At 53.0% G+C, this 27,480-nt stretch overlaps 12 protein-coding genes across 12 annotated transcripts; 6 read left to right on the forward strand and 6 right to left on the reverse strand.

Moving 5' to 3' along the window:
- Positions 1-2,499: 2,499 nt before the first annotated feature.
- Positions 2,500-3,748, reverse strand: NECHADRAFT_69376 (uncharacterized protein). Its single transcript, XM_003051119.1, has 4 exons — positions 3,497-3,748; positions 3,399-3,437; positions 3,241-3,315; positions 2,500-3,184 (listed from the first exon to the last, which is right to left on the reverse strand). The coding sequence occupies exons 1-4, from the start codon at positions 3,506-3,508 to the stop codon at positions 2,840-2,842; spliced, it is 471 nt and encodes a 156-aa protein (XP_003051165.1). The 5' UTR covers positions 3,509-3,748; the 3' UTR covers positions 2,500-2,839.
- Positions 3,749-4,280: 532 nt separating this feature from the next.
- NECHADRAFT_93577 (uncharacterized protein) lies at positions 4,281-4,756 on the forward strand (the record flags this gene model as incomplete). The annotated part of the gene is made up of 2 exons (XM_003050738.1): positions 4,281-4,314; positions 4,398-4,756. 2 exons carry the CDS (start codon positions 4,281-4,283, stop codon positions 4,754-4,756), a joined length of 393 nt encoding a protein of 130 aa, XP_003050784.1.
- A 144-nt stretch (positions 4,757-4,900) lies between these two features.
- NECHADRAFT_100526 (uncharacterized protein) lies at positions 4,901-5,724 on the reverse strand (the record flags this gene model as incomplete). The annotated part of the gene is made up of 1 exon (XM_003051120.1): positions 4,901-5,724. One exon carries the CDS (start codon positions 5,722-5,724, stop codon positions 5,098-5,100), a length of 627 nt encoding a protein of 208 aa, XP_003051166.1. The 3' UTR covers positions 4,901-5,097.
- Positions 5,725-6,536: 812 nt separating this feature from the next.
- On the reverse strand, positions 6,537-7,875 carry NECHADRAFT_41166 (uncharacterized protein; the record flags this gene model as incomplete). Its single annotated transcript, XM_003051121.1, has 5 exons — positions 6,537-6,592; positions 6,648-6,697; positions 6,755-6,970; positions 7,022-7,097; positions 7,149-7,875. The coding sequence occupies 5 exons, from the start codon at positions 7,873-7,875 to the stop codon at positions 6,537-6,539; spliced, it is 1,125 nt and encodes a 374-aa protein (XP_003051167.1).
- Positions 7,876-10,895: 3,020 nt separating this feature from the next.
- On the forward strand, positions 10,896-13,968 carry NECHADRAFT_69377 (uncharacterized protein). Its single transcript, XM_003050739.1, has one exon. The coding sequence runs from the start codon at positions 11,267-11,269 to the stop codon at positions 13,157-13,159; it is 1,893 nt and encodes a 630-aa protein (XP_003050785.1). The 5' UTR covers positions 10,896-11,266; the 3' UTR covers positions 13,160-13,968.
- A 57-nt stretch (positions 13,969-14,025) lies between these two features.
- NECHADRAFT_100528 (uncharacterized protein) lies at positions 14,026-14,895 on the reverse strand. Its single transcript, XM_003051122.1, has 3 exons — positions 14,642-14,895; positions 14,520-14,581; positions 14,026-14,457 (listed from the first exon to the last, which is right to left on the reverse strand). Exons 1-3 carry the CDS (start codon positions 14,795-14,797, stop codon positions 14,157-14,159), a joined length of 519 nt encoding a protein of 172 aa, XP_003051168.1. The 5' UTR covers positions 14,798-14,895; the 3' UTR covers positions 14,026-14,156.
- A 2,183-nt stretch (positions 14,896-17,078) lies between these two features.
- On the forward strand, positions 17,079-19,074 carry NECHADRAFT_69380 (uncharacterized protein; the record flags this gene model as incomplete). The annotated part of the gene is made up of 2 exons (XM_003050740.1): positions 17,079-17,192; positions 17,266-19,074. 2 exons carry the CDS (start codon positions 17,079-17,081, stop codon positions 18,982-18,984), a joined length of 1,833 nt encoding a protein of 610 aa, XP_003050786.1. The 3' UTR covers positions 18,985-19,074.
- A 122-nt stretch (positions 19,075-19,196) lies between these two features.
- NECHADRAFT_106135 (uncharacterized protein) lies at positions 19,197-19,939 on the reverse strand (the record flags this gene model as incomplete). Its single annotated transcript, XM_003051123.1, has 3 exons — positions 19,197-19,368; positions 19,426-19,564; positions 19,618-19,939. 3 exons carry the CDS (start codon positions 19,937-19,939, stop codon positions 19,197-19,199), a joined length of 633 nt encoding a protein of 210 aa, XP_003051169.1.
- Positions 19,940-20,206: 267 nt separating this feature from the next.
- On the forward strand, positions 20,207-21,425 carry NECHADRAFT_80386 (uncharacterized protein; the record flags this gene model as incomplete). Its single annotated transcript, XM_003050741.1, has 2 exons — positions 20,207-20,783; positions 20,836-21,425. The coding sequence occupies 2 exons, from the start codon at positions 20,207-20,209 to the stop codon at positions 21,423-21,425; spliced, it is 1,167 nt and encodes a 388-aa protein (XP_003050787.1).
- Positions 21,426-21,951: 526 nt separating this feature from the next.
- NECHADRAFT_80387 (uncharacterized protein) lies at positions 21,952-22,579 on the forward strand (the record flags this gene model as incomplete). Its single annotated transcript, XM_003050742.1, has 2 exons — positions 21,952-22,026; positions 22,109-22,579. The coding sequence occupies 2 exons, from the start codon at positions 21,952-21,954 to the stop codon at positions 22,577-22,579; spliced, it is 546 nt and encodes a 181-aa protein (XP_003050788.1).
- A 1,307-nt stretch (positions 22,580-23,886) lies between these two features.
- NECHADRAFT_61128 (uncharacterized protein) lies at positions 23,887-25,882 on the forward strand. The gene is made up of 2 exons (XM_003050743.1): positions 23,887-25,121; positions 25,192-25,882. The coding sequence occupies exons 1-2, from the start codon at positions 23,927-23,929 to the stop codon at positions 25,599-25,601; spliced, it is 1,605 nt and encodes a 534-aa protein (XP_003050789.1). The 5' UTR covers positions 23,887-23,926; the 3' UTR covers positions 25,602-25,882.
- Positions 25,883-25,902: 20 nt separating this feature from the next.
- NECHADRAFT_41004 (uncharacterized protein) lies at positions 25,903-26,941 on the reverse strand (the record flags this gene model as incomplete). The annotated part of the gene is made up of 2 exons (XM_003051124.1): positions 25,903-26,731; positions 26,781-26,941. The coding sequence occupies 2 exons, from the start codon at positions 26,939-26,941 to the stop codon at positions 25,903-25,905; spliced, it is 990 nt and encodes a 329-aa protein (XP_003051170.1).
- Positions 26,942-27,480: the final 539 nt, after the last annotated feature.

Consider the following 27,480-nt stretch of genomic DNA (forward strand, 5'->3'; position numbering starts at 1 on the left):
AACAAGCCATGTCATCCCGTCAACCGCTGCCGTTGTCGCATGTGCATATGCACGTTGCATCGACCGTGCCGAACCTAGCCTGGACTGCGGTTGCGCCTGTCTCTTCTCAAGCTGCCCCGCGACTCGGATCCGATGAGATAACGGATGAATGGGTCGAGACCCCCACGGGCACAGCCGTCCAACATTCGAAGCACCTTGCATGATTCGAGATCCCTCAGAATCTGCAAGAGCTTCAATGGTGGTGTTGACGTTTCCAAGTCTTCGTATATCGCAGCACGTGCGAGTGGGAGGGAAAGGGGCCACCTGCAGGCTGCTTCATGTAGGCGTGTAACCCGACGAACTATCGGGATCAGGCAAAGATGCGAGTCCTTGGTTCTCTTGCAACTTGGTGGCGCCTCCATGCATCCGTCCTTGATTGTGGCATGTATATGCATCGCTGCGGCTCATGCGTGTTGTGCCAGGGCACGGCTTCAACGGACTGACGCCCAATATGCAGCTATGGTGGAGAGAGTCATGGTCAAAACAAGCGCCAAGCTTCGTCATCATCTGCCTTGTTGGCCAGGTATGTGGCTCAAGGGTGGTAATGGAGGGCAGAACATGTTGAGAGAAGTATGTCGTCGTTCAGTTGTCAGTTGAAGCTTGGTTGCTGTCTCGTGTTGGCGTCACGTGGGCAACATCTCCTGATGCTATACACCAGGCAACCGCTCTGCTTATCGCGCCTTCCTTCTCACCAATGAGCCCCAGAGAACTCGCGTATGGCTTCACGGGCGTCAACTCCCATGGCCTCACTCTACATGGATAGAGGCAGTCCATCGCAAGATGAAATTGCTGCCATATGTCTACAATAGGTATCTCCGCCAGATTGACCGCCTGTTGATGGCACAACCTCCTCATATGCAGCGGAGATGGCTTGCATCGGGGGCTTGTTGCGGAATACCAAGTTTGGCAGTGCCATCAGTCGTTCAAGATCCCGTTCCTCGTCTTGACATGCCGACTGATCAGCCACACTGTAACCTCCAGGTGAAGATGGTGGGATGATAACAACAGCACGGCCTTTGTTGTCCGTGGACGCCATGATTCTAATCAAGATAGCTATAGGATTCAATGAGGAGATCCGACAAGTTCCGTCGGCAACCGTATGCAATGAAATCCGGGGCTTCCTAGTCACCCTTTGCTGTCACGCTTATGTTACTCCTCTTAAAACCGGGAACCAATAGGAATGGCTGGGGGCGCTATTCTCGTGACTGCCTCACTTCAAGTGACAGGTTTCCCCGGGTACGGTACGGTATCAGTGTGATTCCTTTATTTATTGGCGGGCGTTGTATGATCTGATTCCCACAGCTTGGTTCGCTGTGCATCCAACCCCGGACGACCTCGAAACGCCGTCTTGGCCATCGGGTACACTTACATGTGGCAGTGTAGATGATAGATGATATGCTACTTCACCGTGCAGGTTCGGGTGCTTCCCCTGTACCTGTTTTGTTGTGATGGAGGTCATACGCTTCTTCTAGTGCTACCTTGCCCGTCATCTAACCGAGGATCTAGATGTTGTTCCTTGGATGATACCCCACGGCGGTAATATTCATGACACATTCGGGGTTACAGCACGCAAAGGCAGGACTCTTTCATGTGTAAGCAATGACGACCGGAGCAACGCTCATGAGTGTCCATGTCCATGATTCGTGTCTTGTAAGAGGGTGTTGGGGATGTAGTAACTCACAGCCTGTGGGATCAGGGAATGGCTTATGGTAGGACCACGCGGGCTACCATGTCCCATAGACCTCTCAAACCTGGGTACCCAGTTGGCCCAAAGCAGTTGATCTCACCTACATGGTTAAGGTTGTGTTGGTGTAGATGGTCATGACACTTCGCACCTCGGTGGAAGGGGGCAACTAGAAGGGAGCAGCCATAGCAGCAAGGATCACAATCCATAGCACTAGGCACACAAAGTTTATCATTAACTTCGCGATACCCTAGCTATAGATGTTGGAAGAGCGTAGTTAAACCAAGTTGTCTTATACACTTAGAGACGACTACCCTATACCCTCATATGAGACTCAGCGGACTTGGGATATTGCCAATCTTTGGCAGTCGCTTTGGCCAGTGAATTGTGACTTGAAATGGTGTTCGATTCTTTACAAGGATTTGAAAATGGAAATAATAGCAGCTCTTGAGCTTGGTGACCCCGTGGGCTAAAAGCTCTGCCATCATATCCTCTCTAGTGACCATCATGACACATGCTAAAAGACTCGTGGATCGCGGCGGCCTCAATATGTACCGGAACTGGACTTCCAGACACGATCACAATGGAAGAGCGACAGGTTAAAAGTTGAACCCATGGCCTTGCATCTCCCCATCACCCACACATCACCAGGGGTCGGTGGATGCAAACAAGGGGGATCAGTCCTGATGACTGTCTCATCTGCCATTGATCAACCACAACACAAGATGAGCCCTGCTAATACTCGAGCCAGGTTGTTCGAGCCAAGAAATGCATCGTCAAGGGTAGAGACATTTTATTATTCCGCCAGTTATGTCCTTCCGGTATCAATCTCAGGTAGTCCACTACACCGTCCAGAGAAGACTGGCAGAAGCCAGCTACCTGGTTCGTATTATCAATTCCAGCACATTTGTACATCCAAGGCCTGCAAGAACACCAAAGTCGGTGGCAGATGGCTTAGCCGGAAGCTCGATCGTACCCGTTGTATTCCCAATGTCACGCTTCCCAGGTTCCTCAACGCCATTGCTGGATCAGAGTGCCATCCACCGCCCCGAGGGAAATGCGCGTAGTTTTGGAGCAGATGGCGTTTCCAGACTGCTCAGTTGCCGCGTCTGAAGCTCAGATGGCGATCCAGATGAGCATGACAACAACGTCCAGGCCCTTGCCCTCGCCGCCATCGTACTTGAAGGTCCACATGCCGTCCTTCTTCTCATCCCAGTACGCACCGGTCGCGCTGTGCATTCCTCGTCGGCCGACGTGGGGCTTGCCATCGGTGGCAGTGGCCTCGGAGCTGGTGGAAATGTGAGGCTCCTCAGCCTGGGTCTCGGTGCCTCCACGGGGCTTGTTAAGGGCGGATGTGGGGACGAGGTGCTGAACGATAGTGCTGTTGCAGGCGAACTTGAAAGAGGGAGCAGAGGCGCCCTGGGGAGTCGACTCGGAAATGACGGCCTTCAGCACGGAGCTCTGGGAATGTGTTAGCGGACACGGCCAGGAGATGGTCGCGGGCGTGTTCCACTCACGATGATGGTCGAGTTCCATTGCTCAGTCTTTGCATGATCGTAGAACTCGGCACTGCCGATGGCGCTGTTGCAAGCCTGCAAGAATTGCTGTCAGTACGCGTGTTGATGATGATGGTTGCCATCGACATTGGCGGTAAGGAGCGTGAGGGACGACGCACATCGGTAGCAATCTGCTTGAGGCGGTTGAAGGGAATAGGCTGGAGAGCTGTCAGCACAAATCTGCACCGATAGAGGGTCGTCAAGCTGATGCGCGTACAGGAGTGGCCATTTTGAAGTTTGACAGAGGTGCGTGGTTGAGAGGGGGAGGTTTGGCGCTTGTGTTGATGGCGTGGTGGAGGAAAAGGATAAGGATAAGGAAAAGTAAGAGTCGGTAAACAAAACAGCGTCACAGCGTTCAGTTCGTCACGTCGTTAACAGAAATAATCCGGGCTTAACAAGCACAAACCACCAGTTGGCATCATAAACACGTAGTAGATCAAATTTCTTCTACATCATGCACAAGAGACGGTGCAATACTCTACTCACGTGCAGCTTCAGCGCGCCCGTTGCTCGACGTGCAGTCCAACGCAATCGATAAATAATCTACTGTCGTTGTTTGGATTCCCACATACCTGGATTGTCTTTCCCTTTCGGGCATTCTGCCGGAAGCGCATTCCGCCCAGGCGACGCGAGCTGAGGGTGCGCACGTGACCCTTGCATATCGTCGCCAACCAATCGGCCCACGTGCCCTTCCCTTGCGGGTCTTGTGAAGCAAGGAAGTGGGGCCTTTCCTTCTCCCTTGACCGAGCCACTGTCGTAACGAGCATCTTCTGAGACGCTGAAGCTTTTCTCTTGGACTTCACAACCCAACCTTGCTTTTGAATCCCCTCAAACCTCTGCGAAGCTGCTCGAGTCGCCAATTGCTTACATCAGAGATAGCCGCGCTCTCAATTGACGGCAGTATCGATAATTCTTCAAGCGCATCTTGACATAGCAACAATCATTAGCTATAGCTTAATACCTCCCAACCACCTTGGACGACCTTATCGCGGAACTTCACCATGTCTTCTCAACCTCTTCTCCAGACCACTCCTGGTACGAACACCCATCGGCATCGATTCTTGGGCCTCTCGAGAAATTTCCACACCTGTGTCACGCATTTCTAACACTATCAATAGGCAAGCGCATCGCCCTACCCACCCGCGTCGAGCCCAAGGTCTTCTTTGCCAACGAGCGAACCTTCCTGTCATGGCTCAACTTCACCGTCATCCTTGGCGCCCTGGCCATTGGTATGCTCAACTTCGGTGACCGCGTCGCCTTCATTTCGGCGTTCCTCTTCACCGGCGTCGCCATGTTGACCATGCTGTACGCCTTGGTGACATACCACTGGCGAGCCAAGTCTATACGAATGAGGGGACAGGCCGGCTTCGACGACCGTTTCGGTCCTACTGTTCTGGCCATTATCCTGCTCTTGGCCGTCATTGTCAACTTTGTCCTCCGAATCACCGACCAGCCCAGCAAGCACGGTAACAACTAAGTCGGGGATAGTGAGAGTAGAGACAACAAGGCAACATGGAGAGCTATATAGGGACCGATCGAGGAAGAGAGGGGTTGAATGGATTCTTTGGAGGATTGTTGGTTAATTTGGCGTTTGAGCCGGTGGTCAAGTTTGGGTACTGGGTTGGATCGTAGGACCGTATCAATACAAGTAAAAAGTTAGGATACTAGATCCTCTTGGGTATCTCGTACAAACATGTGTGGCATTTCCATAATCATGCCGAACCCTTGCCTCTGGACGCCGAGTAAAATTCATGTTCCCTCCAATTGAGTCGCCCCATGTTCAACTATCCGAAGTCGTTGACCGAGAAGTGTGGATATTTACGCCTGTTTTTGCGCGCTAGACTGGATAGTGATTCCCTTTTTCGACTTGAGCTCCATTATGGGCGCGATCGAGAAAAAGACCCGCATGGATTTGACCGAGCGTGTCGAGGGACGGGGTAGCACGGCATCTTCAAACCGGCTGTGCATGACCTCGAAGTCGTCGCTGTCTGAATCGTCGCTCCCCTCCGCGTCCTTTTCAAGTACCGTCTCCTCGACCAGATCTCGCTTTTTTGGCTTCTCCGGCAAGTCGAACAGTTGATTGTATTGGTAGTATGCCTTGCCCTCCTCGCCTAGGACCCTTTTGCATTTTTCCACCACCGTGATGAGCTTGCAGACGTCTGCGGTTCGCGCGTGCAGTAGTACCAGTCGCGGGCGTTCGCTTTCTTCGAGTAGGTGACTGAGGACGGATGTGACGCGCTTGGTGATCTTGGTGGACGAAATGACGGAGAGGGCGAGGACTTCGTGCTTGGATCTGAGCTCGGCGAGTATGGCTTCGTGGGGAGCTATGAGGGCCGATGTTGGCGATTGCGGGGCCTGGTTCCGGACTCGCTTTTGAGGACCGACATCCTTGGAAATGGCTGCATCTGGCTTTCTCTTGCCAATGCCTTGCCTCGGGGCGGACATGGTTGTGGGGGAAGGAATTGGATGCAGGAGATTCGTTCGATTCTCGAGGATGAGTGAAAGTGGCGGGCGGAAAAGTTGCGGTCCGTGAGTCTAGGGTCTGGCTTGGCGGCGACGAAAGACTGCGTCTGTCAACTTGAGGGCTCCGATCACGAACGGGGCTCAAAGAGTCCCAGGATTCGATTTTTTCCGGAATAAATTCCTGTTGGACGGTCTGAAGTCAATTAAGCACCGGTCCTAGTAGGAAATACAAAAAGCATGCATCATGGTACATAATGGGATCCATGATGGATCTTTGCTTCGGTGAGGAAATCCACCAAGACTCGGCCAAACAAAATTTACTGGAAGCTGCCTTACGTAAGCATTTGACAACCTCAACAACCTCCCCACGTCTTAGGTGTAAGTTGGAATCGAGTATGCACAGACCAAAAGCAAAGTCTTTGCGTACGATACTCGGACTAAGCTGTGCTTGAAACAGAAGACTCTGTATGAGGTATTCACTTTCCTGCTTAAGTCTATCTGTAATACATTTCCTTAGCACAGGATGTGACAAATGATAAACTACCCCTGCGTTTTCCTCTTTCGCAGTTAGCATAGCAACGCATCCGAGAAATCGGACGGTTAATCTTCTATCACCCCCTGCACATTGTCGCTTGGTATATGCTTGCGTTGTCTTTCCTGGGACCGCCTGTAGATTGGCACATCCCGTCTCTCTAATGCGAAAGGGGGCGGCGCCCCTCTTTGAGATGATGGATATTGGAGCGTGGCGGAACGGACCGATAGTCAAAGTCTGTAGTCCTTCCAGACCGACTCGATCATTCAATAGGAATTCCCTGATACTCATCATATCCGAGGGCGAGGTTCATGTTCTCTGGATATAGTTGTTAGCCAGAACAGATATGGTGTCATTTATCGAAAAGACTTACGCAAGCATTGTGTGGCAGCGCCCTTGTTGAGGTTGTCAATCGTGGCACAACTGTCCAATATTAGCCGAAGCACCTTCAAGGATCAAACCCCTAGATGGGATACTTACACAACGACACGCTTTCCGGTCTTGTCAACGGCGAAGCCTCCAATCTCAACTCCGTGCTTATTCTGAATCGACTTCACGAGCGGGGCTTCACCAACAACCTTTACAAGCTTTTCGCCAGCATATCGGTCTTGATACATCTGACGGATATCTCGAGAAGTCAACGTCTTGTTCAAAGGGATGTTGACGGTCAGGTGAATGCCACGGAACCAAGAGGCGCTGAATTATTGTCAGTCTCGGGACATAAGAGGGAAAAGAGATATAACATACACATGTGGAATAAATGATGTCGGCGCACCAAGATGATGGCTGATCTCTCGCTCATGCACATGTCCAGTCAAGCTGTCTACCGAAAGTTAGCTTCCTATTTACTTGTAGCTGAGCTCTGAATTCTTACAAGGAATAAGATTATCATGGAGAAGCTTGACGTCGTTCTTTGGAGAAGGCTTCGTGCCGGCTCCGCTATAACCCGAAGCCCCAAAGACCGTTGGCATGCCTCCCAAATGTTCCAGAATGGGCGACAAAGCCAATTGCGACCCTGTCGCATAGCACCCAGGGTTGCTGATGCGAGTTGCTTGAGCAATCTTGCTTCGTTGTACCAGTTCAGGCAGGCCGTAAGCCCAAGTACCGTCAAAGCGGTAGTCGGCGGAAAGATCAACGATCAAGCTCGAACTCTGACCAAGAGCCTCCACAAACGGTTGGCAGACGCCGTTGGGAAGAGCCATAACCCAACAGTCGACCTTGCCGTCTTGGTCCAGCTGAGCTACTTCCTCAGGAGAGAGGTTCTCATAAATGATTTTGCGCTTGCTATATCCTTCGAGCTCCTGACCGCAGAGTTCTCGAGATGATACATGTCGAAGGTCCATATTGGGGTGCTTGTTAAGAAGATCAATCAGGGCTTGGCCTGTGTAGCCACGGGCTCCAATGAGGCCAATCCGAGAAGGTACATCGTTGGAAGCATTCTTTTTACCCAAGGGCGGATTCGGGTTTGTGTTGATAGCATATGACAGACGTCCTGTAGAAGAGAGAAAACGGTCCTGGGCGATGTGCGTGTTTCCCGAGGTTGCTCGGGGGGCAATGCGGCGGGCGCTGATGCGCACAGCCCCTGAAGTAGCAGAGAACATATCTCTATCAAAGGCGACCCCAATTGACCAATGGGTTAGTAAAGCAGGCTGAATGGACGCTGTGTACGGCACGAGTTGTTATGTGTACGATGTTGTTAATAGCTTGATAGACGTGGATAATTTTTGGGTGGGGTCTGAAGGAGGGCTGTGACTGGCTACCTAGCCAAGCCGAAGTCGGTCGCTTGCGAGATCATGTTGAATGGACTGTTGTAAAGAAATCTTGATTCTACGGGATAGATCATCGGTTAAAGAAAGGGTTATTGCGTATGTCAGGATACGAGTGGATACTCCTCATGTACTCTTCACTAACAAAAAAGGAGACCATTTCAATATATTTCTCTTCGTGGGTTAGGTGAGTTGCTCTTTACTAACAACGGTATAAGGTGGGATCGTCCAGTGTTACGCTATGAATAAAGAGAAGAACGGTGGCCAAAATCGCATTAGGCCTTGAGATACTCCTTTTACTACTTCTCACCTGGCAGGCATGGATCTATCTCAAGATCCAATCTGATATTGATTCTCTTGCAAGTTTGAGACTCTGAGTGAGAGCACGTGGGACCCAAGCCACGGTCATGTGACTTGGGTCTGAAATTGGGACAGGGTGATTGTGGCTGCTGCATGTCTCGGCGCTAGCGGCTCGGAATTCTGAGCATGCCTCAGCCTGAGTCGATGAGGACGAAGCATATCATGGCGCGCATGACTCTTGGCTTCGGTCCCGTACCCGACTAACTTGAGATATGATCATTTCATTCCTCCTGTCCGTGACTGGGCTTTTCTCTATCACCGGTTCTGCAAAACTCTTCCTCTTGTAAACCGGACTGAGCTATCTATGTCATGTATGACGACTTGGGCGAGAATCAGTGGGGCGGGGAGTGGTTCCGCTGGAAGCATTTCAGCCCAGCTCTGATGGAAGCTCCCCCTTGGACTTGCATGTCGTAGCTTGGACGAGAGTTGAGGTGCTGAGGCTAAGATGCCTCCCGGTTCGTTCCCCGGATGTTAGCCACTATACCTCGCCTGCGACACATGGTCCATCAGTGATAGTGAGATACGAAACAAGTCAGATGTTAGTGCCCAGGTCGAGAGCAAAGGAGCTTGGGCCTCGAGAGGCTTGCTGCCGCCTTTAGGGCGCCCAGCTGGATGCCACGCTCAAGAAGGATTGGAGATGAGAGGCTGGCGTCTTGTTAAGGTACTGTACCGCATTAACAACTTGACCTTGGTCCAGGGCCAAGTGGGCCAAGCCTTGAGCTGGTTGGAAGTGGCTGCAGCAACTCGGAGTGGGAGCCCCACGTCCCACACATCCATTCTATCTCAGCTGCGTCTGAGATGGTTGCACTGTCAGACGTTCCTCGTCCCTGAGTCCAACAGGAGGAAGGATTGACAAGCAGGAAGCAACATGTGATGGCAGCATGGAAGTGTGAGACAAAGTGGAAGCGAGGTTGGTGCGAGTCGGGAGAGAAGAGGCGAGGCACACCGAGATGCTTCTCGTTGTTGAGTACAACTTATCATCTTAGATACAGTTTTGTAGATTAGGCGATTCAGAGCCATGATGGAATGGGTTGGATTGGCCACATGGATCTGGTCCCGCACCTCCTCCTCTGTTTATGCTTTTACATCCACGTTTTGGAGGGAAACATGGTTTGCCGGAAGTCATTGGGTCATGGCAAAAAGGCACCAGAGACGGCGCATCCTACTTTGCGAGCACCCTCACGGCAGGCGACTGACTCTTGTCTGAGACTAGAAGAGAAAAAAAAAAAAAAACATGGCTCTCACGTCCTCATTTCGCGTCCGTGAGAGTCGCACTTTTAATATGGATGCCATGGATGAGATGGGCGCACGGGCTCGGAGCAAGTCGCCGATAAGCTGGACCCATTCATTAGTTAACGGATCTCCTGCCGTATCCTTGACGGCATTTGGCACCCGTTAGTTATCGACCTGTAAGCAGGGGAACCTGAACGGAACGGTGGTTGCACACCCCTGCTCATCTAGGACTCGTGCGCTGTAAGCAGGACCTGCGAGATTCGTTACCGTGAATATCGGCATTGATGGGAACATTAACCGGTCGGGCAGGCTGCTGGCTGCCCACTGCGCCTCGGCAAACAGGAAGGGAGGGCGCTGATAAGGTGATAATGGATGCCTGCCTGCCTTGCCTTGATGCTGTCTGTTGCCCCGGCGGATGCCAACTGCGAGACGAGTGCCACTCTCGCCTCATGTTCATGGGATGCGCTGGAGCGACGACATCCTTGGCCTCCTCGGGATTGGTCCGTCGCAGCGTGTTCCAGTATCAAGAAGTGGGTGCTGGGGCCTTCTGGGGAGGAGGACTCTCTCCCTCTGCAATGCGGACCTGGATGGCTGCCCTGCTCTGGAGCCTGCGGTTGCTCTCCCCGTTCGTAATTCATGGATGGTGTGCTAGAGTGGATGCTCCCAAGCTTGGCTGGTGGTCCACTCCCCCAAAACAACAAATCTCCCCCCCGGCGCGCCCGCCAACAGCCTGCCAGCATCTACCTCTAGCCTGCCAGCGCCCCCGAGCTTGCTTTAGCCCGCCCGCTGCTCGGCCCAACAGGCTTCGCCTCAGGTCTGCGTTTCGTCAATCAATCACTCAATCAGGTCAATCACTCAATCAATCAGGGAGCGAAACCCAGCACCGAGCGTCACCCTCTCACGTTGCAAGTGCCACTTGCTTCCCCTTCCCCTTCGCTTTCCCTTCCTGAGCCTGGGTTTGACTTTATCCCGTCCTCCTTGACGCGGCGTCCGTCAGTCAGACTGCAATCCACCTCGCTCCCTCCCTCCTTCCTTCAAACCCCCTCGACGCACCTTCCCCCCTCCCCGTCTCGACTTCCCTTTCGCACCTTCCTTTGCGCTTGCACCCCCATTTCCTCTCTCCCTTCGCTGCCTCGCTCTCTTCCCTCTTACACGCTCCCTCATCTCCCTCGTACACACACTCTCCCTCTCTGAAAAAAAGACTGCTCTGTTGGCTGTCGCCCAGAGATTCACGAGTCGAGGCTTTTGTTAGCGCTCGATCACTTCTTCTTTCTCTCTCTTCTGCCTCATCTCTTCGACTTGAGCCCTTGTCGCTGCTGTCGCTGGCTGACCCGAACTCCCCCAATTCTGGCCTGTTTTGAGGGGCCACATCATCACCCCCTTTGCCTGGCGCGCCCGCGCCCAACCCCGATCGTCCGACCTGCAAGCACGCCTGGTTACGTCAGCCCTGCCTGCGCCACCTCTTCACCAACCTCAGGCTCCACTGTGGTAATCCGCACCAACTTTCACACCCGTCTCGTCGGTGCCTGTGGCCGTGCGCTCGCTGCCTGTCGCATTGCCTCAAAACCTCGTTGCGAACCGCATTCGCAACTCCTCTGTCCTCTTTCCCTTGACACCTCGTCAAGGTCTGCTCATGTTTCGATTCTGGGCATCCGAAAGGGGAAGTGACAAGACGCTCCAGGCGCCACAGCCGATCGTGGATCTTGTAAAACCACTCCAGCCGCATCTACTCCCCGGCGACACCACGACGATAGCATCGTCCACCGTGCAGCCGCCCAAACGGAGGCGGCAGAGCTGCGATGGCTCAGATGCGTCGCCCGATCTGCTTGCGCCTGCCAAGCGCTTGAAAACCGATGCCGACCCTTGCCAAGATGTTCCGTCGGCATGCGACTCGACGTCTGAGCCGATCCCTGCGACCCCTGATCTGGAGAGTGCCCGGGACGAGATCCGCCACCAGTTCGGCCTTGAGATTCTACTAAAGCATGATGAGTTGAGGCTCATTAACCAGGAACTCGCCAAGTGCCAAGTCGCACTGGAACAGCTGCGGCGCTGCCATCTCATTCCTTATCCTGTGAATTGTCCGACCCCTGAGGAGATGCTCAAAGTCAGTGCCGGGAAGGGCCCTGCTATACAATCTCGCCCTGGAGAAGCGGTACCCAGATGGGCGCCTCCATTTGGTGTTGTCGACGGTCCATACGCCAGACACTATGCCAAGTGGCTTATTCCTGACCCTTCCTTCGACGGCATGCAACCTGAGTGGCAGTTCACACCGGAAGCTGCTCGTGCAAGAGCTTCGTTCACCGAGGGACGCACGACAAGGAACAGCTTCACCGAATCTGGAAGCTCACTCAAGGGTCGCTCCGCTCGTGGGGTTGCTGGTCAGAAGCTGCAATCCTTGTCGAGTGGTTATCCGCAACCGAAGGACAAGGCTGGTCCATGTATCCTGAAGCGAGCCGATGGTAAGACAGTCAAGCTGGTTTGCTTGGATTGTAACCGTGAGAACTTCTCAAGCACGCAGGGCTTCATCAACCACTGTCGCATCGCTCACAAGCGCGACTTTAAGAGCCATGAAGAAGCAGCTGTTCACAGCGGCCATCCCATCGAGGTGGCGGAAGGAGGTGGAGTTGTAGGAGAAGAAAAGGCTCCGGCGCCCGCAGCACCGAGCTCGACCTCTACCTCCGTGCATCCTCTCGCCCGGCCCGATATGACTGAGCAGCAAGCCTACGTTGCACTTCAGTCAAGGATCTCGGAATCTCTCAAGCTCTACCACCAAGGCAAGCTGCCTGGTGTAACTAGCATTCCTTCTCTGTCCAGCAAGGCTCGCGGTCGTAAGGATAAGAAGGCGGCTTCTCTGGAGGGAGCTCCAGATATGCCTCACCTCTCTCGTCTCCTACAAAGTCGGAAGTTCGACGGCAACCTGCGTGAATTGGCCGCAGACGCAAAGACCAAGACGCCATTGGACGATTTCGCTTCTGGGGAAGAATCAGAGATGGCTGAGACCCCTATTGAAGGCCATCCTGGAAAGGATTCAGTCGTGCGGACACCTGTCGTTATGCGTGTGCCTGCTAAAGCCACACAACATGCGACCATGGTGAACACGTCAGCTCGCCCTGCGAGCAGCAAAGGTCGTGTCCCTCCGATTGCTTTCAAGGCGCCGACGAACTTGGGCTCCAATCTCGGACCGAAGCACGAGCTCTCAGACGAAGATTTGGATATGGAGGATGCTGATATGAGTCCTCACACCATGGTCAGCAACAACGCGCCCTCCCTGGTCAGTGACGACGGAGAGTACGACGATACAGACGACGGCTCCTCTGTCTCTGGCGCCAGCGACAACCTAGAAACCGAGTCGGTCTCTGATGTGGCTGAGATCACACTGGACGATGACCAAGATCCTCGATCGCTGCGTCGGGGTTCAAGCGGCGTGTCTGGTGCTGTTAGGCTTGGCAAGGACGATCCTAAACATGTCACCCTGATGACTCCGGTCAAGAACAACACGGCCAGGGACCGACGTCGCAAAGTCTAGACTGGCTTGAAAACTCTGGAAAACGAGGTTCACATGGCGTTCTCAACTCGCAGGCACGCGCACCCCCACCCACACACGGTTATTATAGCCAGGCAGAAATGCCCAAAAACTCATTGGATTCACCTCTCTTCTTGAACCACCACCTTTCAACCATATTCTTTTATTCGACACTTTATGATGACATCCTGGGGACTGAAAGCTGGAGCAAGGACGGCTGCCTGGTTTCAGTACGTCCAGAAACGGAAAATACGGGGGGACTGAGGCGCCATGCGGGTTTACAGAATTTGAGAGACGTCTTGTTATTGTTTTGATTTCGTTTAGAGATGCATGATTATTACACTTCGGCGCTAGGGGAGATGGGGGATTTCCGAGATTGGGGTTCTGTGTTTTTTGCTTGGTGCTCGATTCCGTTTCGCAGCTGCTGCTTTGCTCAATGACATGGCTCCCCGAGAAGAAGGTGGACGTCTGCTGTATGATGATGGGGTTAAGTTAAGAGAGCCCTCGGGCCACCTTATCTGTATCATAGTATTTAAGGTGGCTCGTGGGTAGGCCGAATACGAAAGACAAGAGAAGCTCAATATTGAGCAACATGTGAAACTGAGACCAGAGACCTCGTGAATGTTGGTGACCGTGGTGATGAAGTGCACGGCCAAGCTCGGTTATGTTCAGACCGTTGAAGGAGCGGAACGAGGCAGATGATCGTCAGTGGCGTTACCTCAGGGGGTAAAGCTTGGGCCTAGCTACAGTAGCTGTTGCACATTAGCTGCGTTCCTGGACAATTGACTTTGGGGTCGGTTTTTGAGTTCAAGTATCGGATCTCAGTCTCCGTTCAGGTGCATGATACAGTAGATGGCTTCAAATCCAATGTTTATTAATGAATTAGCTTGTAATATATTTACTCTAAAAATCCCAAGATGTACGCGCTTTTGACCCAAGCTTTGAACCGGCTGAAACTCCACCAATTGACGCGACCGAGCGAGCTACCTTAGTTCATCCCTTAGAGCATAGCAGCAACAACACCAGCAACGGCGAGGAGGACACCACCGGTGTTGCGGGCCAGGTCGGCAGCGTTGTTGGTGTTGTCGGGGCTGGCGGAAGACTCTGTGGCGGAAGCAGACTCCTCAGAGGCGTTGGCACCGGTGGCAGTTGCATCGGCGGTACCGGTGCTCTCGGTCTCGGCGGTGGCCGTCTTGGTGGTCTTAGTTCGGGTGCCGTAGAGGGAGGCCTGCTGGCAGTAGACCTGGACCTGGCTCTGGGCGCTGGAGGCTCGGGAGTCATCGGGGCAGTTGTTGAAGCAGCTGTGCAGGGTGATGTTAGTCTTGCTGGTGATACGGAGGAAATCTTCAGGGGTATTTCTTACGTAGCAATGGCCTCGTAGGCAGCGCAGAGGCAGTCCCAATCGTCACCCTTGCAGTCCTCAGCCTGTAAAAGATGCTGTTAGTATGCTGTGCTTGTGTAAATTGTTCAGGGGGCCCATCGTACCTTGGCGTTCTCGGTCTCGAGGCATCGCTTCACAATGTACTCGGCCTCGCACTCGGAAGAAGCAGAAGGAGCGGCAGCGGTCTCAGCAACCGTCTCGGAAGACTGGGCGGAGGCGCCGGCAGCGGCGAGGAGAGCGAGGGACCAGACGAACTTCATGTTGACGGTTGTGGTTGGTTGGTTTGTTGATTAAGGGATTAGAGGCGTGGGTGAAGATGTACGGAAGAAGACTGGAGAAGAATGGAATGAAGTTTGAGAGAGATGGATCTGGGGAGAGAAAATAAAGGGAGACGGGGGTGGGAGGTCAAGTTGTAATTATACCAGTACGGAGCGAAGGCACGCACGGGGACGGGATGGGGGATATTAGCAACAGGGACTTGTTTTAGCATCTTGACTCTAGTTGGGGCCAGTTATGCAGCAGCGGGCGAGTTTGCCGTGCCACCCCCGGGAAACGACCCATGGGATGGACGGATGGATGGCAGGGGTGTTGATCAAGTCATGAACTGACCAGCCAGTCAAAGTCTGGATTGTTGAACCTCTGTGTGAATCTGGCGGGCTGAGATCAAAGGGGGCGGCGCCAGATGCAAGTTGCCGTGTATTGGAGGTTTGAGGCTTGAGGTTGGCTTGTTTATTATTTGTTTTTTTCTTCTTCTTCTTGTGTTTTCTTTTATTTGTCTCCATTCTTTGACCGTGATTAAAGAGTCTCAACAATAAGAACGGGTGTCTAGAGAGTGAGTTTACAGAGTACACAAAGTGGACAATGTCTCCATCCACCATCCATCACAAAGCATAGCATGTTCGTATAAAAACAAAAGGTTGCACTATTATCGAGGCTGCAAGCTAGGATGGGATGCGTCGCAGTAACAGTGCATTGCATTAGCCTGCGTTTTTCTTGGTCCGGGAGGCGCGCGACAACTCAGGTGGGTATCCACTTTTTTTTGTTGGTCCCCCGGCTCGTCGCGTCCCCTGATAATACTCAATATGAAAAAGATTCATGGATGAGATAGCGGGCCGACGACTGGGTTCAACTGGCCTGGTGATGTGTGATGAGACCCTGTGTGGTCCGACAAACGTTGCAATCACGGGGAAAGAGGCTAAATCAGCTAATCTCTCCTCTCGTCTCGTGGTGGTCCAAGTGTCGTCTCTGGGAGATGATGATGATGTGAGAACCCAGGACGTGGCTGAAGCTGAAAGAGCATCATCCATCACACAGAGGGAAAAGAGAAGATTACCATGGCTTGCCTTGTATCACGCTGCCGTGTCTGGCCGGGCCATCCATGGATCCATTTGTCCCGTGCGAGAGGTTCATTCGGTGGAACATTGTTGACTGATCGACCGGGCGGTTTCGGTGGTCACTCCCAGACGCAGGCCAAAAGGTAAATCTTTCGGTTGTCTGTGTTACAATCAAAAAGTATCCTGCATCACCCATCTTGGTTGCCTCGGAGGCCAAACTTCGTATTGACAGATCCTGCGGCTAATGGACCCCGTCAATCGAATCCAATTGTGGGAGGGTGGCCAACAACAAAAAAAAACCGGCAGCAGCGTGACAGCCAAGCCAACCCTGGATCGTATCCAAATAAAGTACAGGCCATAGCCCGGCTTACAGAGCAGAGCATTTGGAACCGCGGCAACGGCGTTGCCTCCTCCCCCCAAAAGGCATACACTTCCATCACGTCGGAGTCGGTGGCGGTAGATCTAGCCAGATGACGACGCCTCTGCTGCATCTGGTATTGGTTCATGGCTCCCGTCGCCAGTGCAACTTAGGCCGCCCAGAGTGAACCCGCAGGTCGTGATGCATCATATTGGTGATGTGGTGTGTAAACATTCATCTGCATCGGGTTGTGCCACCGGTGCCTCGTGCAGCTGAAAGAGGTACGATGACACCAAAACAGCGGACGGAAGAGGTCTAGACCAAAGCATTGCCAGCAGATGCCATCAATAGAGAAGTTTCAATACTAAAGTGTATCATGAAGCTGTATTGAACTGACGTGATCAAGCATAGTACAGTATAGGGTAGGTAGAGGGCATGATGGGGAATGGTCCCGATTCTAGGTTAGGTGAACAGGTAGCCTAACCCTCCACTATTCACCAGGCAGCTATCTTTCAAGTAGGCAGACAGTAAAGATTTGATATATATTGTTAACAAAAAGCATAGAAATTAGCTATTTTTACCATTGGGCTTGCATTGTCTTATCTGCTTTACCCAAGTCCGTGTCAGAGGGAGCTTCAAGCTGTGACGAATAGTGCCCCGCAGTAGCTAAGAACCTGCCCCTCCAACCCAAGCAAACTCCCCACGTTTCACAATAAACCACCAACACCACCACCTAAACAACAAGACGCTGACGACATCCCCTAACCCACTCCAACACCCGCGCATCTGCATACCGTCTTTCTTCTGCAACTATACCCTTCGTATCCCGCCGCAACCGCCGCTGCCGTCATGGCTTCTCCTTCAATCACACTCGATCGCATCCTAGCTGCTGTTCCCGTTACCAACCGTGGCCAGCCTACTCAGCTCTCGACCGACTCCAAGGGTCAACGAATAGCTTATCCCGTAAGCTCAACCTCTCTCCAGCTGGTCTACGACTATGAGATTTGTCGCTGACTGCTCCTCGTCGCATATCTAGTGCGCCAAGTCCATCTTTGTTCGTTCCATCGACGACCCTTCAGACTGTCAAGAGTACACCGGCCACACCGCCCCGACCACCGTCGCTAGATTCTCTCCCAATGGCTTCAAGGTTGCCAGCGGTGATGCCACTGGAGTGCTCAAGGTGTGGGAGCCCGCGTCTATCGATAGCACAAGGGGAGAGTACGGCATCATCTCAGGCCGTCTAAATGACATTGCCTGGGACGGCGAGTCGCAGCGTGTCATTGCTGTTGGTGATGGTCGCGAACAACTTGGACGCTGCATCACCGCTGACAGCGGAAACTCTGTCGGTGAGATCATTGGTCACTCCAAGTCCGTCAATGCCGTTGCCATGAAGCCCCAGCGACCATTCCGCGCTGCCACTGTTGGTGATGATGGCAACATGGTCTTTTACCATGGAGCTCCCTACAAGTTCAACAACAAGAGCGCTCAGCACACTGGCTTTGTTCTCGGCGCTGCCTACTCTCCTGATGGAACTACTCTGGTCACTGTTGGAGCCGACAAGCGGATACAGCTCTACGACGGCAAGACGGGTGAGCCTACCAAGGAGATCGGCCAGGGTGAGCATACAGGAAGCATCTTTTCTGTGTCATGGTCGCAGGACAGCAAGAAGTTCGTGACGGCCAGTGCCGACCAGACCGTCAAGCTGTGGGATGTTGAAGCGGGCAGCGTCATCCAGAGCTGGAAGTTTGGAGAGGACGCCAGTGTTGGTGACCAGCAGGTCGGCGTTGTCTTTGTCCACGGCCGGACTGATGGACTTATTATCAGCCTGAACCTTGAAGGTCACCTCACATATCTGGCCGAGGGCAAGTCGGAACCAATTCGGGTTGTCTATGGTCATAGCAAGAGCATCACTGCCCTCGCCACTGGCTCTGACGGCAAGGGCTCTGATCTTTGGTCTGGCAGCATTGATGGTAAGGTATACCATTGGGACCTCAAGTCGGGCATTGCGAGTGTGGTTGATGGCCAGACGCACACAAACCAAGTCGCCCAGGTTGCGACCATTGATGGCAAGGCTTTCAGTGCTGGTTGGGATGATACCCTGCGAATCGTTGACGAGTCAGCCAAGACGTTCCTGGGAACTTCGGCCAAGCTGCCGGCGCAGCCAAAGGGCGTGAGTGCGTCCAACGGTCTCGTTTACGTCGCAACCTACTCTGGTGTTTCGGTCTACTCTGGCGAGAAGCTGGTGAAGGAGCAGAGCTTGGACTTTACTCCCGGTGCCATCGCGGCATCTGGTTCCCTGGTTGCTATTGGAGCTGACCAAAACTCGGTGCGCGTCTACACGACTGGATCTGGGGGTGCGCTTGAGCCGGTCAAGACCCTGACTAACCCTACTGGAACCATCACTGCTCTGGCCTTCTCAAAGGACGGCTCTAATCTGGCTGCTGGAAACAGTGTTGGCAAGATTTATGTCTACAACAGTGATAGCTGGGACCTCGTGACGGACCGCTGGTCGGCCCACACTGCGAGAGTGACCTCTATCGCCTGGAACGACACGGGTGCCTATGCCGCGAGCGGCAGTCTCGACACCAACGTCTTTGTTTGGTGCCTGGAGAAGAGGAACCAGGGCAAGCGAATCAAGGCTGCCAATGCTCACAAGGATGGCGTCAACGGTGTCGCCTGGGTCGAGGGTGGCAGGGTTGCCAGTGCCGGAGGAGATGCAAACGTGAAGATCTGGAACGTCCAGAATTTGCCTTGAGGTCTATAAACCCCTAGACTAGATCGCTTGACTCCATGAGAAGACATAAGCCGGAGTTAACGTGAGATAAATACAGCTTTTGATAAAGATCCTTTTCAGGGGTAACGCCCCAACTCCAAAACATGCCACCCAGATAGTATATATAGATATACTGGTCGCCTTCGCCATGCTGTCCTTTAGATGCCGAGAATGCGTCTCAAAAGCCCAAACGCCTAGTCGTGAGTCATGGTCGCATTCTGTTCCTTGGCGACCTCATGAGGGGCAAGATCCCAGAGGCGCCGTCTGTCGTTTCCCGCCGACGGCACCTTGTTGGGGGGCCAGCGAGACTTGTTGTCCTCCCACAGGAGCTCCACCTTATGCATTGCCTCCTGTAGATCGTCCACACTATTTTGTTGTAAGGTGATGTTTGTTCCGAGAGGTTGGATAGGGGCGTTTGCATACCTGCTAGTGCTCATGATGGCATACCCCTCCTTTGAGAGATGCTTTGCCATCTCGGTTTGATGATCGTTCAAGAGCTGCGTATTGGGCACCACGATGATGGGAAGTCCCAGCTTCCAGGCGTCGAGTATAGTTCCCGTTCCTAGGATTGTGAGTTACTACATTCTCAATATCAACAACGCCTGTGAAACGTACCCGCATGTGAGATGACGAGACCGAGCTGCCGCTTCCCGTCTAGAGGCTTGCACAGCGTCATCTCCTCTTTCGCGAGATTGTTTCTCATGTCAAAGATGTCAATGTTGAGGCCTCGGGGAGCGTCATCCTTGCGGGCAATCAACTCTTTGCTTGCCCAGGCAACATCCGGCCCGCACTGTACATGTAGCTCGGTGAAGCCCTGCGACACTAGGTACTTCCAGAAAATGGGATCAAGGGCCGCTTCGGTGAGTTTCCTGAAGCCGACGGTGGCGCCGACCGTGACCAAGCAGAGCCGGCCAGCGCGATCAGAATCTGAAGTCATATGCTCAGTTTTGAATGAAGAAAATATCTCCTGGTAAAGGAATTGGGAGGTTGATGGGAGTGCATGTGGTGTAAGAGGGAAAGAGGTTATGTTGGTGTTAGCCGAAGCTTTTCCACGGTGAAGAGGTGAAGAGCCTCCAGAAAGTGGGATGGCGAAACTTCGGCAACCCGCCAATGCCCGCGCTCCAAATTTTTGAAAGCTTGCCCACCCAATTCCCCAGACGGACGACAATTCGGCGCCGCCATTGCTCCCCTCGAACGACTCGCAATGGCTTCAGCTTCGGCTGCCGCAAGGCTATGTGTTTTGGCGTGCCGCAGGGCGCCCCGGCTTCAACAGATTCCCCGCTCTCAACAGATCATTCGGCAACGATCCGTCCCCCAGCGGGCATTCGGCACCTCGACGATACGATGGGCGCGTGAGCGGGAGCAGCAGGAGCAGGAGGGTGAAGAGGAAGAGGAGGATCTCGGGCCAATTGAGCTCAAGAAGCTCGAGGCTGCGATTGCAGAGGCCGCTACCCCGGAGGGCATGAAGCAGTTGGATGAATTGGCCAAGGAGAACGGGTACAACACGATCGACGAGTACCTCGAGACCGAGCTGGAGCGCAGGCCCGGCTGGGCCTCGGAAGATAGATCGCTGCAGGATGAAATAATGAAGGATGACAGGGGAGAGAAGCCGAACAGGCAGTCATTCTGGTACGACGAAGAGGATCCCGAGACCAACACTGAAGAGCTGGAGGAGTTTGATGAGGACGACATTACTTCCATGGCACACGGAAAGCTCGATCAGATTCGAGAGATGCGACAATATGACAGATTGGCCGTCTGGGAGTTGCCCCTCCTCTCAAGTGAGTGAATTGATTCCCGAGTATAAGACCTGGGAATACTGATGCAGTATAGAACTCGCCAAGCCGTTCGTCCCTCCTACCGATAACCAGGTCCTCCGATGGAGGTACACATCCTACATGGGTGAATTCCACCCCGCCGAGAAGAAGGTCGTGGTGCAGTTCGCCCCCGACGATCTGAAGCTTACACCCGTGCAAACGGAGAAGCTCAAGAAGCTGGCCGGACCCCGGTACAACCCGGAGACGGAGATCATCAAGATGAGCTCCGAGAGCTTTGAGCACCAGGCGCAGAACAAGCGTTACCTGTCGAACCTGGTGGACGACCTCATCGCCGCGGCCAAGGACCCCAAGGAGACATTCGAGGATATCCCCCTCGACACCCGGCACCACGAGTTCAAGCCCAAGCCGCGCTTCCCTAAGGAGTGGCGCATGTCGCCTGAGCGTCGTAAGGAGCTCGACGAGTATCGTCAGCGTGCGGCCATCGAGGACGTGCAGCGGGCCGAGGGTGGACTGCTGGTGGACGGTTCCCAGGCTATCGACGACTACCTGATGAAGAAGGCCCTGGAGGACCAGAAGAAGCAAAAGGTTGCTGAGCTCGTCGCCGCGCCCGTGAAGAGCGCTGGCGGTAGCCGGGCGAGGAGGTAAGGGGCAGTCCCCCCGTGAGGGATGACGTTGTATTATAGTCACGCTAGATCTGGGCGGGGACATGTACAGGGAGTTGAGCTTTGTACGATGTAAGGTTTAAGTGGGCATTTGACAAGATATGCATGTACATTGAGCCATGACAAGTAACGACTGGTCCACTCTGGATATTGATGATGTGACTTGGGGACTGAAGCAGCTGAGTTTGGGCACGTCGATCCCGCCCTGATTTAGACACCAGCTAGTCTTGTACTACCCATGACAATGGCTTATGATTGTTGAATTGAATCCACGACTTCAAAACCCAAGTGAACAGTTAATCTGGCGTATAAGTAAGGGAAATAGAAGCTTCGACCAGAACTCATGATGATCTGACTTTCGAGCAACTGCTGACTAAGAGTCATCATGACAATGAACTCAGTGAAGCACATGATTTATTACCCTCCATACGAACCTAATTCTTACGAAACTGGCACAAGATAACTTATTCACAAAGGTGGAGGAATAATCGGATGGAAATATACACATAATGAAGGCCGAACAGACTGTCAACATCATCATCTTGGGGGCCCCTGCCGCGGGCAAGAAGAGTCTGATACGAAGGGTGAGTTGACATGACAAGACGAGATTACATAGGCACCTTTCGAAATCTCTAAGAAACTGAGCTGCTGACATTGTATCTGCAGTATTGCATGGACGTCTTCACGGACCTCTATGATCCCGTTACCGAATCTTCCGGCGACAGTCGCCTTGCCCTCATCTCGGGAATTCCAACCAACATCAATCTCGAGCGCATCCCGTCGACGTTTATCCGCTCGGCACCTGAAGCAAAACGAATCGCATCCGAAGCTGATGCTCTAATTCTCCTGTACGCCGGATCCTCCGCCGAGGGTCTTGAGGAGCTGCGGCGCATCCGGCTAGAAGTCCTGGCACCTCACCTAGGCTCCGACGTCCCACCCACGGCGGTCGTGGCAAGCAAGGCGGACGGCGCGGCGTCGGAGGGGTGGGATGAGGGCGTCAAGGGGGGTAGGGAGCTGGCTGTGCAGTTGGGGGCCAAGTTTGGGGTTGCGTCGGCACTTTGGGGGGATGGGGTGAAGGACGTGGTGGAGGAGTTGGCGGCGAGGGTGTTGGAGAGGAAGGGGGTTGAGAGGCGCTGAGATTGACGAGGTAATAGTTTTTGTGTTTGAGAGGGTAGAGGCTACTCGCTAAGCCCTTAAAAGTTTGGTTGTTAGCATAATCACACTGAGGTGGAAGCTATTCCCATGGTTGGTACAGAACGACTTATTACCTAGGTTACCTATTCGATACCAGAAACTCTTGCAATCCCGACTCACTTAAATCTTGTGTATTAACTTTAATATTGGGATTATTGTGTGAAAACTTGCTTTGGCTGGGTCCTGGGAGGGCTATTGCTTGTCAGTTCAAATTGCCTTGGGTAATTGACTATTAATATGGACGCATTGCTTCATGGTAAATGCAGCTGGAATATTTCCCTGCCCAGATGCAGCCGCTTTCAGGCCTATTTAAACATAGAAGGAACTTGATTGATTGCTGGATCGAATGTGAGGGCGATGGTACCAGGGTAAGAGGGCCATTAGTCGGGTCGGAGCTATCTGTTAGTGAGATGGACCTTGACTGCATCAATGTATCTATCCAATCACATTAATACTGCAGTGATTGACTACAATATGGGCAATTAATTTACTGGTGATATAAAATGTTGAATACATTGCCAAGCATTGATGCTGTAGCAACTGTATAATGGAGCAAAGTCTTGCTTGTGATGCATCTGCTGTGATTAGCCAATGACTGACTGTACGGATACCCCAGCCTGTCAATCTTACATCTCTTCTCTACTACTGTACTTTACGATCATCGACCTCAACCCAAATCAGAAAAAGACCGACAATTGAAAAGTCGCATCTTCTTTCTCGGGCGTCCGTGGACCCCGAGCCTCGGCATGTTCTCAAACACGTGGACGCCTGCCGAGGCGGGAAGTAGGTTCCATCCTAGAATGAGACCCAAGAGGACAAGGGCACGGAGTACTATTTCGGACCAACATGGGGACAAGAGTTCATCCGTGTCATGCTTCTCGTACCCCTCATCTCAATCTTTCTCTTCCCTCCTTTTTACTCTAAAATCTCACCGCGACCCCGACGGGCTTTAATATTATATAAGTCTATCTGTTTCCGATCGATCGGTCAGTCTGGGGAAGCTTGTTCTAAAATCCTTTCGATTCGGTAATTTTTCTGTTTAGCGCACTGTACTGTACGCGACTCCGACTGTGCCGCTTGATTAGGAGACACGCACGCTCGTATCATCACCTACGATCCTTTTCTTTCCTTTGCGATACTTCTATTCTTCACTATTCGTATACCCTATTCTATTTTCTATTTGTTACTTTCCTTTTATATCTTACCGGACCCACGAGGCGCGCCCCTGCCAGCTGAGCTGTCGCCGTAATCATCCTCTCAACCAACCACATCTCAACATTATCCACCACAATGGCAATGGCTGACAACACCCCGACCTCTGTGATTCCTCCACTGGAGCACACGCCGCTGGAGGACATCCCTGCCAAGGTCGATCGCCTCAGAAAGTCCTTCAAGGCCGGCCGCACCAAGCCTCTCGAGTTCCGTCTCGTCCAGCTGCGCAAGCTCTACTGGGCCCTGGTCGATAACACCACTCTCATGCAGGATGCCCTCCTCAAGGATCTCCGCAAGTGTAGGTTCGAGGCAAACGTCTCTGAGCTTGACTGGTGCAAGCGGGAGTGTCTCGACACCATCAAGAACATGCAGAAATGGGCCCGCGACGAGCCCGTCGTCAACGTCCCCCTCGAGTTCCGTGCCATGAAGCATCGCATCCGCCATGAGCCCCTGGGAATCGTCCTCAACATTGGTTCCTTCAACTTCCCCTTTCAGCTCAACCTCCCCGCTGTCATTGGCGCCATCGCCGCTGGAAACTGTGTTGTCCTCAAGGCTTCAGAGTCTTCTCCCAACTGCGCCATGGCCCTCAAGAAGATCTTTGACGATGCCCTAGACCCAGAGTGCTACACCTACGTCAACGGTGCTCTCCCCGAGACTCAGCGTCTTCTTGAGGAAAAGTTTGACAAGATCGCCTTCACTGGTGGCAAGACAGTTGGCAAGATCATCGCCAAGAAGGCCGCAGAGACCTTGACTCCCGTCCTCCTGGAGCTTGGTGGCCTGAACCCGGCATTTGTCACCAAGAATGCCAACCTCAAGCTTGCCGCTAGACGATTGCTCTGGCAAAAGGTTCTATGCGCTGGCCAGGTCTGCATGTCTCACAACTACATCCTTGTTGAGAGGAGCGTTCTGTCATCGTTCCTCGGTGAGCTTAATGGCCAACTGCGCACTTTCTTCCCCAAGGGCGTCAAGAACAGCCCCGACTACACCCGCATCGTCAACATCGGCCACTTCAGCCGCCTCAAGAAGATGCTCGACTCGACCAAGGGCAAGATCGTCCTGGGCGGTTCCATGGATGAGTCTGAGCTCTTCATGGAGCCGACAGCTGTCCTGGTTGATGACATTGAGGATAGCATGATGGTCGAGGAGTCTTTTGGCCCCATCTTCTCCATCATGGCATTCGACTCTCTCGACCAAGCTATCCAGATTGCTAACCAGGTCGACCCGACACCCCTTTCTCTCAACACCTTTGGGTCTGATGCCGAGAACAACAAGGGTACGAACCTCCTCATCCTTCAGTATAATACTCAACTAACCGTTTCTAGTTCTGGAAAACGTCACCTCAGGAGGTGCCACCTGTAACGACTCCTTCTTCCACAGCCAGATCCCCCAGTCCCCCTTGGGCGGAGTTGGCCAGTCCGGAATGGGTCACTATCACGGCTTCTACTCGTTCAAGACCTTCAGCCACCAGCGCGTCATCGCCCAGGTACCATATTGGGCCGACTTCCTCCTCCGTGTCCGCTACATGCCCTACTCGTGGCCACACCTAAACCGACTCAACGCCTTCACCCCGAAGCCCGACTTTGACCGCAACGGCAACAAGACCAAGGGCCTCAAGTATATCCTCGCCCTGACCTGCGGCCTTGGATCGAGCAAGACAAAGGGCGCTCTGTTAAGGTGGGCTATCCTCGTGGCATTGGCTGCGATCCTGGAAGTTAAGAAAGGCACTGTGAGCCAGTTGCTCACACGATCGTGATTTAGTTGATTTCTGATTTTCTGCAATTCGTCCGAGTAAAGCAAATGTTGAACGAGTGCTTTGCTGTGTACTTTTTTTCTTGCGAACACCTGTCCCGATGGCTGTCGAGTTCATTGTTGGTACCTGTACAGTTGCGTTGTATAATAGCGGCAAATTGTCCTACCCATGGAGGTTTATAGTATAACACGCAGGCTGGTGGATGTCTGGCCGAGCAGGGGAGGACACTACGAATGAGAAGTTGAAAAGCTAGGTATCTTGGTTGCATTTAATCCTTTTGTTCCACCTCGTAGTCCAACATATTTTAGTGACGGGTCAAAGTTGCTGCCAGACGGCGTCCCTTGTCGCCACCTAGATACAGGTCGTCGTCTGTAGATTCCCTTGCCAGGTCCACGGCTTCGTTGTAGCCCCTTGTAACCATATCTTCATCGACCTTGAGCACGTTCTCGACGAGAGCGAGGATGACACTGCGGATCCTCGCAATCTCACGCATGGTCGACACCTCCATGTGGTCATTCTGGCTCGAGTAGACCTTGTTGCTGACGCTCTCCTCCATGCGGTTGATGCCCGCGGCCTCGGCGGCAGTATCGCTCTCAATGTGCTTGCTGATCCAGATGTACCCGTTGACACCTAGCAGCACGTCGACCTTGCCGCCAGCGTTGGCCACGTCCATGGTCCAGACCTGCCTCTTGGCGCGGACGACACCACCGCCTCCACCAGTGCCCGTGACAGAGACAAAGACGCCGTTACGGAGCTTGCCGTACTTGAGACTGCGGGTGTGCAGACTAGCAGCACCGTCCTGGTGCAGCTGCTGAACCTCTGCGACGACGAGATCACCCTCTGCGAAGAAGCTGCGAATCTGCAGCTCATCCGTCTCGGTGCGCTTGCGGAGGATACCACCGGGGAGATTGATGGCCGAGATCTGGAGGATTGCGAGCTGGGAGGCGGCCACGTCGACGCGCCAGCGCTTGGCCTGGACCTCGACGATGCGGCCGACGACGAGGTCACCAATCTCGGGGGTGTAGCGGGCGCGCAGAGGACGCACAGAGAGGAGCTTGTTTGTCTTTGTGAGGGTTCCAGCGAGGGAAGATGCGATTGATGATGAGCCAGAAGGGATGTAGGTGCCGTGTCCGCTTTGTGAGGTCAGTATCAGATGAGATGAGCTGGAGGCAAAAGGCTTACCGCATCCACTGGGGATTCGACGTTATCACGCTGCCTGGTGTGAGGATGCCATCGCCGCCAACGTCCGCGCCGCCCTCAGAGTCAGAGTCAGAGTCTGAATTGGCCGCTGCCTGTGGCCTTTGAGGCGCGGGAGGCTGAGGCTTGAGGATTGTGATGGGCATTTTTGAGATGAGGGAGTGCTGCTGCGAGGCTGAAGCTCAGCTGCTCTGGCCGCTTAGCCAGTAAGAGGCCGAAGATACGCTCTCAGTATCCAGATATCGAAGACACAGGATGATTATCTCCTGGTGTAGTCCGCCGTCGATTTTACTTGTTGCTGTCGTGTCGTCGGTGGTTGATGAGTTTGTTAAAGATTCAATGTGGGGCCTCCAGGTCGAGATTTTAGTCCTTGGTGAACGGCTTGGAACAAGCTTCACTCATATGAGAGCCAGCAACTTAAACAACATAAAACAGTAAATATGTCCCAGGAAAGAATATCTAATTACTGATAGAGAACTGTCACTTATATCAGAATTGACAATTTTTCATTACTTTGCTTATGCGCGTTTCTACACTCTCCCTATGATCGGCATCCGCCATATCCTCATTCATTTCTGACGTCTCATCTCACTACTACTAAAATCACAGAGAGGCTTTGCAACCTATCAGCCATCGCCATACAGAGGTTTCTAGAACATTCATATACGAGCTAAAACTAGTGTTT

The sequence above is a fragment of the Fusarium vanettenii genome (assembly GCF_000151355.1).
Source record: "Fusarium vanettenii 77-13-4 chromosome 5 genomic scaffold NECHAsca_5_chr5_3_0, whole genome shotgun sequence".
Classification (NCBI taxonomy): Eukaryota; Fungi; Ascomycota; class Sordariomycetes; order Hypocreales; family Nectriaceae; genus Fusarium; species Fusarium vanettenii.